The sequence below is a fragment of the Cardiocondyla obscurior genome, linkage group LG03 (assembly GCF_019399895.1).
Source record: "Cardiocondyla obscurior isolate alpha-2009 linkage group LG03, Cobs3.1, whole genome shotgun sequence".
NCBI classification, from domain to species: domain Eukaryota; kingdom Metazoa; phylum Arthropoda; class Insecta; order Hymenoptera; family Formicidae; genus Cardiocondyla; species Cardiocondyla obscurior.
In genome coordinates, this window is record NC_091866.1 from 133,818 (window position 1) to 150,949 (window position 17,132).

General features: G+C 39.8%; 1 protein-coding gene across 2 annotated transcripts; it reads left to right on the top strand.

Annotated features, from left to right (window-relative positions):
- Window positions 1-490: 490 nt before the first annotated feature.
- On the top strand, window positions 491-16,481 carry Ck (myosin-VIIa ck). 2 transcript variants are annotated; one of them, XM_070675262.1, is made up of 27 exons: window positions 491-626; window positions 2,836-2,882; window positions 5,302-5,415; window positions 5,634-5,780; window positions 5,882-6,066; window positions 6,164-6,285; window positions 6,370-6,626; window positions 6,976-7,141; window positions 7,218-7,348; window positions 7,501-7,896; window positions 8,021-8,401; window positions 8,494-8,649; window positions 8,790-9,383; window positions 9,472-9,681; window positions 9,827-10,204; window positions 10,323-11,363; window positions 11,546-11,790; window positions 11,948-12,308; window positions 12,393-12,511; window positions 12,575-12,971; window positions 13,165-13,347; window positions 14,076-14,277; window positions 14,371-14,499; window positions 14,582-14,678; window positions 14,762-14,859; window positions 14,947-15,116; window positions 15,262-16,481. In XM_070675262.1, the coding sequence occupies exons 2-27, from the start codon at window positions 2,865-2,867 to the stop codon at window positions 15,466-15,468; spliced, it is 6,504 nt and encodes a 2,167-aa protein (XP_070531363.1). In that variant the 5' UTR covers window positions 491-626; window positions 2,836-2,864; the 3' UTR covers window positions 15,469-16,481. The 2 variants fall into 2 exon arrangements, with proteins under 2 accessions (XP_070531363.1, XP_070531365.1); XM_070675264.1 differs by lacking the exons at window positions 491-626; window positions 2,836-2,882; window positions 5,302-5,415; ... (2 more) ...; window positions 6,164-6,285; window positions 6,370-6,626 and adding an exon at window positions 6,743-6,871.
- The last annotated feature ends 651 nt before the right edge of the window (window positions 16,482-17,132 follow it).

Consider the following 17,132-nt stretch of genomic DNA (forward strand, 5'->3'; position numbering starts at 1 on the left):
TATTTATTTATTCTATTAATTTGTTTTAATTTTTTTTTTTTCTCAATTAAATAGTGATCGATAAAATAGATAGTAGCCGATAAGTTAGATATCAAGACTCGCAGGGCTGCCAGGTGAGCGCAGGTGAGAGACCCGGCAGGAAATGAAAACAAGTGGCGAACGCTACCAGCCGGCCCGTCACAGTTGGCTGTACCTTGTACGCAACTTCGTACCGACCTAAGCCGTAAGCGAGCGGGCGCGGTGGAGGAGCTCGAACCGAAGGCCTTACCACCACCTAAGCCAGCTTCCACCTGGCACACCCGATCCGAACCGAACCGAAGCCGAGCGGACGTGTTAATGTGCCGGTTCCATCCTCCGGAACGACGACGACGACGACGATCGACTCCTTGCGACTTGCGATCGCCGCGCGGACCCGCAGATCGCGAGCAACCGGTTGTGTTCTCACTCGAGTTACATCGGCACGCGCGCTTAGTCCCTCTCGCTCGCTCGCGCTCGTCTTCGAAGGGACCGGACATGTTAAGCGAGCCGCTCGTTGGAAGCTTAGTGCCAGTGTAGTGTCTCTTAATGGAGCGTGCCGTCGACGTATTATAGCCGCTCTCCGTCGTGTTTCTCGTTACTCGCAACAGGTACGTGCTCGAAACGAAAGCGACGATTCCGCGCAAGACGGTGAGTCTCCTCGTGCTACGAGTTGCCGCTTCGATTTTAATCCTGAGAGAATAGGAAGAAATTTTTTTTTTTTTTTTTCGTTACCTATAATTTCAGTCGGGCCAAACGGGACGCTCAGATGAACGAGGCGGAAGTACGCATGATGGAGGAGCATTCGGTGCTTCGTTTCGCCGATTAATACCCGCGGACATGACAATCGCCTGATGCTGGAGGATTATCTATGCCGCAATAAAAGAAAAAGAAAGAGAGAGAGAGAGAGAGAGAAAAAAGAAAGAAAAAAATTCGACGATTATTCGAGTAAAATCTTTAGTAAATACGTGTCTTTACGTCAGCGCCGTTTTAGTCCTTTTGCATTTTATTAGCCTGAAATACCGAACGATCGTGTACACTACGATTTAGTGTCCACGAGTCGAATGCACTCTTATCACGAGGAGACTCGACGATTGCTTTTAATGGTAAAAAAAAAAAAAAATGTAGCGCGACCATACGCTTCGATTGGTATGTATGTACAATTGTACGCTCGTAGACGCGAATATCACGCGCGATAGGTGCTACGATAATAGTAAGAGATAAGTAAGACCATGAGATAAAGGTAATAACTGGGCTGACTTGAGACTCTTCGAACTTACGTATACACGGTGTCCCACTTTTTGCTCATCACTTTTTAATGATGGCTTCCCGAAGGTACCAGTCTCTTTAGAAAGGAAAAAGTGACGAAACGATTTAAAGGTAACTTAACAAACTCTTAATTGAATCAATTAAACCAATCAAAATTAATCTAATAACGAACATTATGAAACAATAATATGTATATAATGGTAAAATTAATTACAGCTAGAGTCTTTAGTGGAATTCTAAATTCAAAAAGATGTATACAATGTTGAAGATTGGAAAGCTGTGATATATGAACTGGCCCACCTCAATGTTTTCGCACAGTTAAAGATCATTTGAAACTGGAGGAATCTGGGGGAGAAGTAGAACAGAGTTCTTCGTTTATCATACTGATAACAGTGTTCACATTTTTTTGGTTTGCAACTGTTTGATAATTTTTTTTTTTCTTTTTTTCTTCTAACTTGATAATTTTTTGTGTAAATTTATCCATTTATACGTGTCGATTTTTCGCAGTCGCAGGAGCTTTTTCTGCTGAACGGTGGGACTGTTGATACTAATCTAATTACTGTGGCCACTACAAATTGAAATATGAAATACGGCTTCCGCGACGCCGTCTTCTTATCTTACCTGCTCGAAGGGCCGATTAAAAACGCGCAAGTCGTACGGGCTCCCTCAATGGTAGTCAGTTGAAAGTGCCTCGTTTGATCACCCGTTAAAGTCTCCTGCGTGGCGCCTACGCCACTGACTGTTCTCCACAGATATTTTCAAAGTCAATGACTGCGACTGCGACCGCTTCGTGCTCACGCCCGTGCCTCAAGTTCACGGCGAGACAACCCACTTGTAAAATTAAAACAACGATCTCGTAACTCGAACTCGTTCGCGACACCAGTCGACGTGATATTGATATCGATCATACAAAAAACATTTTCTTTAGAGTATATGATCTTTTAAGTTAACGTAGAATCTGAAGAAGAGAAAAAAAAATAGCCTAACGTATATTGCTTCAATGTGCATTAATGGATCTTATTGGAAAGAGTGTCCTTTCCGTTTGAAGCCACGACGGCTGAATAATGTTAAACGGCTCTGTTATAAGACAGAGAGAGAGAGGATTCACGGTGGATCTCTCGACGGAGCTATATGGCACGGTAACGCAAACTGCCTAACCCACTTTTGCGAACAGGTTTGCGATGCCTCCGTGGTAACGGTGATCGACCAGACATCGCTAGTGTGCGTGCCGAGATGCTTTTCTCCCAAATAGATGCAGCGGCACGCGTCTAGGACGCGGGTACCGTCAGATTCTCGGGATCGAGCTCGAGGGTTCTTTGGTACTCGTTAAATCCTCGCGATGGCTATTTCTTTTCAAGTGACTCTAAAGACTTTGCCCTGTAATAGGCGACCCCAAATTCACAGATCGCGTCTGCGATTCACCGTTAGATAAAGTTATTGTATGCGTTGCGCAAAGAACGCACGTGCGCTTATGTCAGATTATTATTATCGGATATGTTATTATTTTATTAATTTTAATTTTTTGTTTTTTTTTCTTTTTTTTTTTTTTAGGCGGAGTGCCGACAACCACGACTTAAGAGATGGTCATCGTCACACGGGTAGGTTTCTACGTACGCCGCGTGTTTTACAAATGCTCATCTAGACTCTGTCCAATGTCCCAGTATCGTTTCGACGACACATTTTTACTTGAGCTTATCGATTTATTTAAGAGTACTAATTCACGTCTTTTTAACCAGGACGCTTCTCGTAATTCACCCTTGGCCGATTTTCGAACAAAGAGCGCTAGAAGATTTGATACCGATTGAATATCGAATAACGAGGCGAAATAAATTCGATGAAGCTGCGCGCAGACGGATCTCTCTCGCGCGGCTTAATCCATTACATTACATTTACCGCTTTCCTCGTCGTTCTTCTTCGAAGACGGTCAGTAGGAATCTGTGACGAGTGAAAATAGCCAACGGACAGAAGTCATCGTGTTCTCTCATAAACAATGATGTACCGCTAAGTGACGTTGATCACCTGGACTGCGTTTCCCAAGCGCTACGAATTTTACCCGCTCGAGACTCGGTTTTTCGTTAAGAATGAGCAAAACTGAATCGATACGAAGTCTGTAATTTTATCGGACCAATTCGGTGAAGAAGATCCTCGATTCACGACATTTTAATTTGTAACAAATAGCGTTTAAAAAATAACCAAAGAGAGAAAAGGAAAGCACGATCCTCGGCGAGGATCGCGAATCGGCGATCGTAGAAATCAAGAGGACTAGCTTTCCTATTTCCGACGTCGATAAATTCGCGCGATGTAATCAAGAGATCGCGTCTCCGCGGTGGCGAGTCGGCGAGTGAAAGGCGACGATTATCGGTAGTGTCGCGACGTAACTCGTTAGCCTGACATCTCTCGTAGAAGCTCAATATAAAAGTCTAACGCCGCCAAATAAGTACCAAAAATAAGTAACGTCTCCGTATTTATTTGATTGTATTAAATTGGGATTTTTTTTTCTATCAAGAGCACGGCGCTGGCGCGAAACGACTTGAACGCGGGGTAAATTTTAATTAAGATTAAACTACTCGTGGTTTATGTAGATCTTGCATATGCTAAAAATGCTGCGCGCAATTGTTAGATTTGCCGACTTTTAATAGCGTTTGAAGAATGACTTCTTCGGCGGCTCATGCGATGGCAAAACGGAAGCCGAGCTGCTCGTCTCGCCCGTCAATCGCGAGGTGGGCAAAGCCTCGGTAAAACTCCCGCTTCCCACGAGACGGTCTATATGGTTCCGCGTGCTGCAGCCGCTTGCATCGCGTGCGCGTACGGCCACGGGGAGGGATCGCGGCCAATACACGTTTACGTCCCGATTGTTCACTTCACCGGAACATCGGAAGAGCTCCATCCGCTCCTCGCCTCGCCTCGCCTCGCCTCGCCTCGCCTCGCCTCGCTTCGCCTCGCCGCGAAATAAGAGCCGCTTCGATCTATCACTCCGCTTCGATTTTACTTTCGTGGACCGCTCGCTCGCTGAGATTTCGATCACGTTCGACCGTCGGACGCGTGAATCCGTGAGGAGATTATGCACCGTGACGTACAAATCTCACTTTTCAGGATTTGACAAGATATATGTATATATTTTTTTTTTTTTTTTTTTTTTTGGGAGGGAGGGGAGCTCTTAGTTTTGCTAGCGTTATGAAAGTCCGAGCCTTTCCCTTGATCCCGAAGCGACGTAGAAAGGGAAAGAGGACACAAGGAGAACGGAAGTGATGTCGGTCGGATCGACCGACCGAGACACGTGCATGTGACACGTGCCACGGAGATAATGGAACACGTACCTCGCAATTGTCCGATAACACTTAATTACGATTCACGTACTGAAATTAAGATTTGATCCAAAAAGAAATTAATTACAAAGAGCTCTGCTATTACAGTAAATCGATAAGCAATTAGCGTTTAGTTTAGAATACTACAATCATTGATAAAAAAAACGTATTTATCAGGCTATCGAGACGGCACTCTTTTTTTTTTTTTTTTTTTTAATTAACCGTTAGATTGATATCGCTTTTTTTTTCACGCATTATTGTCAAGTAATAATTAGATAATTGTTACGACGAGCTGGCGCTTCTTCGCCGCGTGCTACACAGCACGCGCCACGCCGAATGGCAAAGGCGGCAGTACAGTTATTACGGTATACCATATAATTTAATTTTTAGACTCGACGCTTGCGTTAATACGAATTCCATACAACCCGCGACTGTAAAACCCTCGCGTTGGATCGCGCGTCTCTTTCCTGCCGGAGATTTATCACCGGCTAAACCCTATTCCGGACGTCGATCGTTACTCAATAACATGAATTACCGGTTTCATTAATAGGTATATCAGTTGGAGATATTTTCCAGTCCAAGGCCGGCGACGCGTGTTACCTTGGGCAATTGATTTAGATTAGGTTTATTCGTAACATTAGCATAACTATATAAGTAAAAAGACGAACAAGTCTCACCTATTAACAATATAAACGTGTTTGATTTTGCGCAGGGAGATTACATATGGATCGAACCAATCTCAGGAAGGGAATTTGACGTCGCGATCGGGGCAAGAGTCATCTCGGCGGAAGGCAGACGTATTCAAGTAAAGGACGACGACAACAAGGTGATATATACGTGTTACAAAAGTCTTGACGCGACAATTATTTGCAAAAGCGCAGGCAAATAAAAGTATTTTACTTACAAGTGGCAAATTTTTCTTGTATAAAGTATTTAATTAATTATTGCTAGTTTTATTGTTACTGTTATATTTATATTTCTTCTGAAAGACGTCTCGAGTTTTATTTTTTACGTTCAGCTGTTAATGATCGATTAATTCCTCAGGAACAATGGCTAACACCGGAGAGACGAATAAAGGCGATGCATGCCACCTCGGTGCAAGGTGTAGAAGATATGATCAGTTTAGGAGACCTCCATGAAGCGGGCATTTTGCGAAATCTATTGATACGCTATAATGAGAATCTCATTTACGTAAGTTTCGCCGGCACGATGATGAAATGCGGCTGATCGAGAGGGATGCTGGCGCACGAACGAAACCGATCGGCGAATATAATTTAACGTGTGCTTTACAGACGTATACGGGCTCTATCCTGGTCGCCGTCAACCCATATCAGATACTGCCTATTTATACTGCGGAACAAATCAAGCTCTACAAGGATCGGAAAATTGGAGAGCTGCCACCGCACATATTCGCTATCGGCGATAACAGTTACGCGCACATGAATCGATATGGCCAGGATCAATGCATAGTAATTAGGTAATAAGATATAAAAAGTTAAGTTGCAACGCATCAGAGATGATTGATAAGTCCTTGATGAACATTCAACAATCAATCGCTTATAATTGAATTTTAGTGGCGAGAGTGGAGCGGGAAAAACAGAGAGCACAAAATTAATTCTGCAATATCTGGCAGCGATCAGCGGAAAACACTCGTGGATTGAGCAACAGATTTTGGAAGCAAACCCGATACTTGAAGGTAAGTAGTGATAAAATAAACTGATACTTATCATGAAAACTCAACTAGTTGATTGATTATCAAACGATACTTGTAATACTCTAGCTTTCGGCAATGCAAAAACCGTGAGAAACGACAATTCTTCTCGTTTCGGCAAGTACATCGATATTCATTTCAACGAACAAGGCGTGATAGAAGGAGCCAAGATAGAGCAATATCTCCTGGAAAAATCGCGGATCGTATCGCAGAGCTTAGACGAGAGGAATTATCACATTTTTTATTGTATGCTAGCTGGCCTTTCCAAAGACGAGAAGCAAAAGCTCGAACTGGAAGATGCGTCTACGTACAAATATCTTATCGGAGTAAGTGAATAATAGATAGAAACAAGAGAATATTACAACACGACAATACTGCTAATTATAATGACATTTTATTCTGTTCTAAGAACACGTGCACGCACACATACTCACATACACACACGCGCGCGCGTACGTAACGCACATGCATCCAAACACCCAAGCTCGCTCAACCTCAACAACAAATCCAGCAAACACAGAATGTTGCCGCAATATTCTGCGTTTACTAAAAATATATGTTTTAAAAAATGGTAAAAAATACTATACCCAATAATTTTCAAGAGATCTGCAAGAATATATATAATGTATATATATGTGTATACTCTATCTGAGCAATTGTAATCTTTGCAATCAGGGTGGCGGTATTACTTGCGAAGGACGCGACGACGCAGCTGAGTTCGCCGACATAAGATCGGCCATGAAGGTTTTGCTGTTCTCTGACGTGGAAATTTGGGAGGTGTTTAAACTGCTCGCGGCTTTGCTACACATGGGCAATATAAAGTACAGAGCCACCGTTGTAGGTACGAAATTCGACAAGAATTCAATAAATTCGGCACGTTATCAGTTGAGGTCAATTCGTTCATATGTGATTTTCAGATAATTTAGATGCCACAGAGATTCCGGAGCAAACGAATGTACAAAGAGTGGCATATTTGTTAGGAGTACCGGTGCAGTCTTTGATAGATGCGCTCACTCGCAGGACTATATTCGCGCACGGTGAGACAGTGGTAAGTATTTTTTTACAGAAGATAAAAAATCTTAATCCAGCAAACACAGAATATTGCATTAATATTACGGTAATATTTCAACGTCGCAACGATATTTTGTGTTTGCCGGAAAAAAATACATGTCATATTGGATTTTTGTTCTGCTCGGACAGGTCTCCACGTTGTCGAGAGATCAGTCAGTTGATATCAGAGACGCATTCGTAAAAGGCATATACGGCAGACTATTTATACACATTGTAAAAAAAATTAACGAGGCCATATACAGACCGAAGAATAATTCCCGGAGTGCTATAGGCGTATTGGATATCTTCGGCTTTGAGAACTTCAACCACAACAGCTTTGAACAGTTCTGCATTAATTACGCTAATGAGAATCTTCAGCAATTTTTCGTTCAGCACATATTTAAGCTGGAGCAAGAGGAATACAATCACGAGGGTATCAATTGGCAACACATAGAATTCGTTGATAATCAGGACGCTTTAGATTTGATAGCTATCAAACAGCTGAACATTATGGCGCTTATTGACGAGGAATCAAAATTTCCAAAGGTATAGATGGTGCAATTGAAGAATTCACAAAATAAAATAAAATGAAATGAAAAAAAACAGATTATTTATCAGTTACTTCGAATTAACATTTATCGTACTTAATGAATGACTTGTCGATTTTCAGGGGACAGATCAAACTATGCTGGCAAAAATTCATAAGACTCACGGAACTCATAGAAATTATTTGAAACCTAAATCGGATATTAATACGTCTTTCGGTTTGAATCACTTCGCAGGTGTCGTCTTTTACGACACAAGGAGTTTCTTGGAGAAAAACAGAGACACGTTCAGCGCGGACCTGCTGCAACTCATTCACATATCGTCAAATAAATTCCTGCAGGCTTGTTTCGTCGAAGATATCGGGATGGGATCGGAAACAAGGAAAAGAGCGCCCACGTTATCGACGCAATTCAAGAAATCGTTAGATTCGCTTATGAAAACTTTATGCAGTTGCCAACCCTTTTTTATAAGATGCATCAAACCGAATGAATATAAAAAACCAATGGTAATTTATATACAAGCTGCTTAATTAATAACGTCATTAATAAAATATAATTCTAAGCAATGGAGCGATTTTGTAAACGCAATATATTTCAGATGTTCGATCGTGGCCTTTGCTGTCGCCAATTGAGATACTCTGGGATGATGGAAACTATCAGAATTCGTCGAGCTGGTTACCCTATTCGTCACTCTTTTCCCGAGTTCGTAGAAAGATATCGGTTTCTCATCTCGGGTATTCCACCCGCACATAAGGTGCATAATTAACGAAATAATAAACTTTTATTAATACTCACCCAGCAAATGTAGAATATTGCTACAATATTTTGTGTTTGCTGAGCATTTTCTCATAGAATATAAAAATTATATCGAAAAAATACTATAATGAATTTAAGGTGGACTGTCGTGCAGCGACTTCAAAGATCTGCCACGCGGTGTTAGGTCGGTCGGATTACCAGCTCGGGCACACCAAAGTCTTTCTCAAAGACGCTCACGATTTGTTCCTCGAGCAGGAACGTGATCGCGTATTGACGCGCAAGATTTTGATACTGCAGCGCAACATTCGCGGTTGGGTATACAGGAGAAGATTTCTCAGGATGCGGGCGGCGGCTATGATTATGCAGAAGTATTGGCGGGGCTACGCACAGCGTCAACGATACAAGCGTATGCGGATCGGTTACATGCGATTGCAGGCGCTCATCAGATCGCGCGTATTATCGCACAGATTTAGACATTTGCGCGGCCATATCGTCGCGCTTCAAGCGAGAGCTCGGGGTCATTTGGTACGTAAGATGTATCGAAAAAAGCTGTGGGCCATAGTAAAGATCCAGGCACACGTGAGAAGGCTGATTGCGCAGAGACGATACAAGAAAATCAAGTACGAATACCGATTGCACGTGGAAGCTCTACGATTGCGGAAAAAAGAAGAACGCGAACTGAAAGATCAGGGCAATAAGCGAGCCAAGGAGATCGCGGAACAAAACTATAGAGTAAATATACAAATACATTTTATATTAACCTAACTTGAAATTAAAACATGAGTCTGCATGGGTGAGTTTTCCGTGATATAAATTTTAGGAACGCATGCAAGAACTCGAGAGAAAGGAAATCGAGATGGAGCTGGAAGATAGGCGACGAATGGAGATTAAAAAGAATTTAATTAACGATGCGGCCAAGAAGCAAGACGAGCCGGTCGATGATAGTAAATTGGTTGAAGCTATGTTCGATTTCCTGCCAGATTCTAGTAGCGAAGCTCCAACGCCGGCGAGGGAAACGTCTGTGTTTAATGTAAGCGGTGGTAAAAATTAATTTTTTGTTTGAAATAAATTTATAAATAATTGCAAAATATTTTAAAAATTGGACTAACATGATTTTAAATTATTTAATACTTTCTCATTGCATAAAAAAAATATTAATCTTTTTCTCTTAATAGGATCTTCCCGCACCAAAAGCCGATCAACATCAAGAGATAATTAGTCCGATTCAAATGGCCTCGGAAGACGAGGAGGATCTATCCGAGTTCAAATTCCAGAAATTTGCGGCTACATATTTCCAGGGCAACATCACTCACCAATATTCGAGAAAGCCTCTCAAGCATCCGTTATTACCATTGCATACGCAAGGCGATCAGTTGGCCGCTCAAGCTTTATGGATAACTATACTTCGATTTACGGGAGATTTACCTGAGCCGCGATTTCACACAATGGACAGAGATACGACTTCGGTAATGTCGAAAGTAACGGCGACACTTGGACGGAATTTTATAAGAAGTAAAGAATTTCAGGAAGCTCAAATGATGGGCATGGATCCTGTACGTGAGACAATCTTTATAATTAACATTAAGTTGATGTATAAACTTTAATATTGATATGTGAGAAGACAATATTTAAGTAATACTTGACAAACAGATATTCTTTGTATTTTTCCAGGAAACATTTCTCAAACAGAAACCACGTTCGATCAGGCACAAATTAGTATCGCTAACTTTGAAGCGCAAAAATAAGCTAGGCGAAGATGTACGTAGAAGATTGCAAGAGGATGAGTATACCGCTGACAGTTATCAATCCTGGCTAGAAGCCAGGCCTACATCGAATCTCGAGAAATTGCACTTTATCATCGGTCATGGTATATTGCGCGCAGAGTTGCGAGATGAGATATATTGCCAAATTTGCAAACAGCTGACCAACAATCCATCGAAATCGTCGCACGCCCGGGGTTGGATTCTGCTATCCCTTTGCGTCGGCTGTTTCGCGCCCTCGGAAAAATTTGTTAATTATTTACGAGCTTTTATTAGAGAGGGGCCTCCTGGTTACGCGCCCTATTGCGAAGACAGACTGAAAAGGACTTTTAACAACGGAACTCGCAATCAACCTCCGAGCTGGCTTGAGCTACAGGCTACAAAGTCGAAAAAGCCGATTATGTTGCCAATTACTTTTATGGACGGTAACACGAAAACCTTGTTGGCCGATTCGGCCACTACTGCTAGAGAATTATGCAATCAACTGTCTGATAAGATCTCGCTGAGAGATCAATTCGGCTTCTCTCTATATATTGCTCTGTTTGATAAAGTATCGTCTTTGGGTAGCGGCGGCGATCATGTGATGGACGCGATCTCGCAATGCGAGCAGTATGCCAAAGAGCAAGGCGCGCAGGAACGAAACGCACCGTGGAGGCTGTTCTTTAGGAAGGAGATTTTCGCGCCGTGGCACGAGCCGACCGAGGATCAAGTGGCCACGAATTTAATCTATCAGCAGGTAGTACGCGGCGTGAAATTTGGTGAATATCGCTGCGACAAAGAGGAGGACTTGGCGATGATCGCAGCACAGCAATATTATATAGAATATCATACTGATATGAACGTCGACAGACTGTACACTCTTCTGCCAAATTACATACCGGATTACTGTTTGACGGGAATCGACAAGGCAATTGATCGATGGGGACATCTCGTCTTGCAGGCATATAAAAAAGTGAGTTGTTTTGCGCGAGACGTTTTTATTTTTATTAAAAAAATTATATTAAATTAAATCCCTTTTCCAAAAGATTTAATTTAATTTAACAATAACGGTGATATCGATGTTTCTAAATGTATAATTTTTCTTTCATGCTCTTCAACTTTACTCTTGCTTCTAATTTTTAATTCTAATTTCAGAGTTACTATTTGAAAGAAAAAGTACCAGCGTTACGCGTTAAAGAAGATATAGTCGGCTATGCAAAGTTTAAATGGCCTCTTTTATTTTCCCGTTTTTACGAAGCTTACCGAAATTCTGGCCCAAATCTACCGAAAAATGACGTTATCATAGCCGTTAATTGGACAGGAGTATACGTCGTTGATGATCAAGAGCAAGTGCTTTTAGAGTTATCGTTCCCCGAGATTACCACCGTATCTAGTCAAAAGTACGTAATAACGCGATTAAAATTAAACGTTTTTAGAAAATAAAACATTTGAATCATTAAGTTAAAAGAAAATTAAATTAAAAATGATGGAATGTTACTGTAATATTTTACGTTTGCTGCGTGAGTATTATATTCTGAATTTGGCCTATTTTTGCAGAACAAACAAGATGTTTACGCAAACATTCAGTTTATCGACAGTACGGGGAGAAGAGTTCACGTTTCAAAGTCCAAACGCGGAAGATATCCGTGATTTGGTGGTGTATTTTTTAGAGGGGCTGAAAAAACGCAGCAAGTTCGTTATAGCTCTGCAAGATTACAAGGCGCCGGGCGAAGGCTCGTCGTTTCTGAATTTTCAAAAAGGCGATCTCATCATCCTCGAAGACGAGAGCACCGGCGAGTCTGTGCTCAATTCGGGATGGTACGTCGGAACCTGCGAGAGGACTACTGAGAAGGGCGATTTCCCGGCTGAAACGGTTTACGTTTTACCTTCCCTAACAAAACCACCGAATGATATACTGGTGCGTGTTAGTGCGCAAATTACTTTTATTGTTAGGAAATATACTAAAGTTTTTTTTTCTCTTAAATTTATTGATAATTTTCAGGCCCTGTTTAGTATGGAAGGCACAGAGAATAGTCGCAGATTTTATCCGCAACAAATGAACGGCGTGGATTCGCGTGATAAGCCTCACACTCTTCTAGAATATGCAATCGATCATTTCCGGTCAGTAGAAATGTCGCTTTTAATGATATTTTATAATAAAACGTGCGATTGAATTTATTTTAGAACACCGCCAAAGAGAACAATGTCCAAAACGCTGACTTTAACATCCGCGCGACGTGGTCACACGGATGAATTATGGCATCACTCCAGAGAACCGATAAAACAGCCTCTTTTAAAAAAACTCATATCCAAGGAAGAGCTAGCTGAAGAAGCGTGTTTTGCTTTCAATGCCATTCTAAAATATATGGGCGATCTGCCTACGAAACGACCGCGCATTGGTAACGAGTACACCGATCTAATATTTGACGGGCCATTAAAGAATGAAATTTTACGGGACGAGATCTATTGTCAAGTTATGAAACAGCTCACTGATAACCGCAACAGATTGAGCGAAGAACGAGGATGGGAGCTAATGTGGCTCGCTACTGGGCTGTTCACCTGTAGCCAAAGCCTTTTGAAGGTACGATTTTTAAGAAATATTTATCTTGCCAAACCTAACATAGTTATGTAACAATATTCTGAATTAGCTGGAATGAGATATTCTTAAAGAAAAATTTGCAAGTGTAGGAATATATATATATATATATATATATATATATATATATATATATATATATATATATATACATATACAACGTTGTTTCATAATGCAGGAATTAACTCTGTTTCTACGTACAAGACGCCATCCCATATCTCAGGATTCTTTACAAAGGTTGCAAAAAACGTTGCGTAATGGTCAACGGAAATATCCGCCTCATCAAGTGGAAGTCGAAGCTATCCAACACAAAACTACGCAAATATTCCATAAGGTTTATTTCCCAGATGACACAGACGAAGTACGTATTTTACGCCTATTAGAAAAAAACCATGCGCTCGCGTAGCGCGCTCTAATTTTTAAGAGCCCCAATTACAAACTACGAAAAAAAAAATTATGCGACTTACCGATCTGCATGAGCTTCAGCGGAGTTGTAGAACTGCCGGTGACTGTAACATAAAATAAAACATATTAATGTAGACATGTTGCTATTTAAATTAATGTAAAGGGAAAGTTTAATTTTTTTTTCAAGATTTTCTAAACAAGAAAAAATTAATATTTACCTAAAAGTTGCTCCGCCGATGCATGATGCCCTTCCCGGGCCCGCTCCTCCTCTCAGATGGAACGTGTCGAGCCATCCTTCCGCGCACAAGTCACTCGCGAACACCCCGACCGTGATTTTACAATCGCGAAAATTATTCATCACTTTTGCGCATTCCTGTCCGGCACTCGCGTTTAGAAGAAAGTCGTATGTCAAAAAACTACGCCCGAATACTTAGCGGAACTCCCGGAACGACCGACGAACCGGCTGCGGTTCGTATAATTAATAATATCGGCGGTGACGACACTTTCGTTGACAGCAGTGGATGCAGCTGCGTCGATCTGTAACAAAAAAAAATATATTTAATTTAATAAACTGTAATAATGGAATCGATAATTCAGGCGTCACACCAATTTATTACAGATAGGATTTTTTCTAAGTCGTTTTTTTTTTTGTCGATTACTAACTATTATAATTTTAATTTACAGGCATTCGAAGTTGATTCGTCCACCAGAGCGAAGGACTTTTGTCAAAATATCGCACAAAGACTCAACTTAAGATCTGCCGAAGGGTTTAGTCTGTTTGTTAAAATCGCCGACAAAGTTATTTCCGTTCCGGAAGGAGATTTTTTCTTCGATTTCGTACGACACTTGACCGATTGGATCAGGAAAGCTAGACCATCGCGAGACGGTACGTTTTAATTCTTAATCAAGCACACATAATATTACTGTAACGTTGGAATGTAAAAATGTATCTTATGTATGTATACATTTTATTCTCCAGGAATATCGCCACAATTTACATATCAAGTCTTTTTCATGAAGAAACTTTGGACAAATACAGTTCCTGGAAAAGATAGAAACGCCGATTTAATTTTCCATTTTCACCAAGAACTTCCTAAATTATTACGAGGTAAAGATTGGCGATTAGAGTACTTTTGATATTTTACAGAGTATTTTGCATAATACATTACATATTTTTATCAAATGTACAGGTTATCACAAATGTACAAAAGAAGAAGCGTCGAGATTAGCAGCATTAGTATACAGAGTACGATTCGGTGAGAGCAAACAGGAGTTGCAAGCAATTCCGTAAGTATTGTTTAATATATATTTATATCGTAATTAAAAAAAGAAACATAAATTAAAAACGAGAAAATTTTTTTTATTTTTAGTCAAATGCTAAGAGAACTTATACCGGGTGATTTGATCAAGATACAGAGTGCTAATGATTGGAAAAGATCAATAATTGCTTCCTATAATCAAGATGCTGGTGAGTAAGACACGCGAATTATCGTTAAAGCTCTTTTGGGTAAAAAAAAAAAACATTTCGAATATTTATCGAGATATCTTATGTTAGGCATGAGTCCAGAAGATGCAAAAATTACATTTTTGAAAATTGTATACCGATGGCCGACATTTGGTTCGGCATTCTTCGAGGTGAAACAAAGCACAGAACCAAATTATCCTGAATTATTGTTAATCGCTATCAATAAACACGGTGTGAGCCTTATACATCCACAATCAAAGGTAATTGAAACTTTTTAAAAGCATATATGCATAATTAAAAAAATAAGTAGCCTTATGATATCTGTAGATGTCAAATTTTTGTTTCTTACTTTTAACTGCACATTAATTTGAACGTTATTAATAATCTGCACGTACAATTTTACAGGATATACTTGTCACGCATCCTTTTACGAGAATCTCTAACTGGTCATCCGGCAATACCTACTTCCACATGACGATAGGAAACCTCGTGCGCGGCTCAAAACTCTTGTGCGAAACCTCCCTTGGTTATAAGATGGACGATCTCTTGACGTCCTACATTTCGCTGATGCTTACGAACATGAACAAGCAGCGCACGATACGAATTAAGTAGTAACAAAAATTAAATAAAATAATTCCACAACGGGAACATGCAAATAAACACTTTGTAATTTTAACGTTTTAACGACGTTAAAATATTGTTAACGATTTTCTCTATCCGACTTTTTACAAGAGAACGATTGCATATATTAACTTAAGAGTGCTCGTTATTACGACGACTCATTTGCAATATTGTTTCGTTCGGTGAATTTAATTTTACTGAAATTAAAAGGTAATTTAAATTTTTCTTCCATGTACTTAAATATATTTATCGTGTTATTCACGACTTAAGAGTTTTGTGCAGGTGAATTCAGGATCAATGTTACAATTTATATTATAAAATATAGATATAGTATATTCGAGTATCTACATATCTACCTGTTAATTTATAATTCATCATAATCTGTCCAAGAGGAATAACAATTTATATATACTATACAAGTTGTAGCTGATAGATTTGTACATGATTTATTTACGGTTAGGAATTCTTCATAACTTTGTATAAAATATTCATTTTATTGTATTCTAAATACCATTAAGTAGATATCGTAAGTCAAAATTTGTATTCTAAGCATTTTAACACACACTTTGTGCTCTTGTTAACGTAACGCGGGTGTAATGTCGACCGATCAATTAATAGTATTTGAGAGAAATGCATTTGTAACAATTGTCGCAACGTAAATCTACAGTTAAATGACGAATAGAATTACATTATTATCCGTTCAACGAGTCGTTTACATTATATTACACGGTGTAAGTCAAACTTCGAGAGCTCGCGAAAAGATTCTAGATAAAATTAAAAGCGAAGTGACGCGCTCGCAGGAAAAAAAAACGTAAAAATTATTAGAAATATGTATATTTATAACATATTAGTAGAAAATTTTCTAGAGTTTATTACTTTGTAAACAAAAGGCTTTCTGTATTTTAAAACAAGTTTTTTTTATTTTATATTATTATGTTGAAATGTATCAAAAGAACTTTGAATAAGATTTGCAAATGAAATAAAAATGCTTTGTAAATTTCTTAGCACGTGTTATTTTATTATCCTTTACCTGTTGGTTTTAAAAATTAAGTGACATCGATTTTGTTAATTCCGAGAAAATTCGGTTACCTAAACGCTTTCCGCGTCACCGTCGCAAATACATCGAGAGAGGTAATCATATTTTTAGGGCGAGATAGGATATTCCTGAGCCCAATGTACCATTTACTTAATAAAAAAAATCATTGAAAGAGGTTAGAAACATCGATAAAATTTATCGCGACAGAGGCACCGTGAGCGTTTGATATTTGCCGCGACGGTAACGCCAGGACCATTCGGTAAACGGAATATTTTGAAACTACCAAAATCGATGGTGCTATATATATCAGCATCGATTTTAGTAGTTCCACTAAAAATCCGTCTACCAAATGCTCCCGGCGCTATCGTCGCCGCAAATCGAGAAAGGTTAGAAAGATCGATGTATTTGCGGCGACGGTGATGCCGAGAGCGTTTGGTAAGCGGAATATCTCTATCTACCAAAATCGATGTCACCATTGCTTTCGACGATCAGTAGTACGTGTCAAAGCGCACATAATCAGTCATTCTAAAGTAAAAAAAAGTTAAATAAGATAAAATATGATATAGTAAAATAAAAATTGAATAAAGTAAAATATGGCAAGATAAAAAGAAAAGTTATT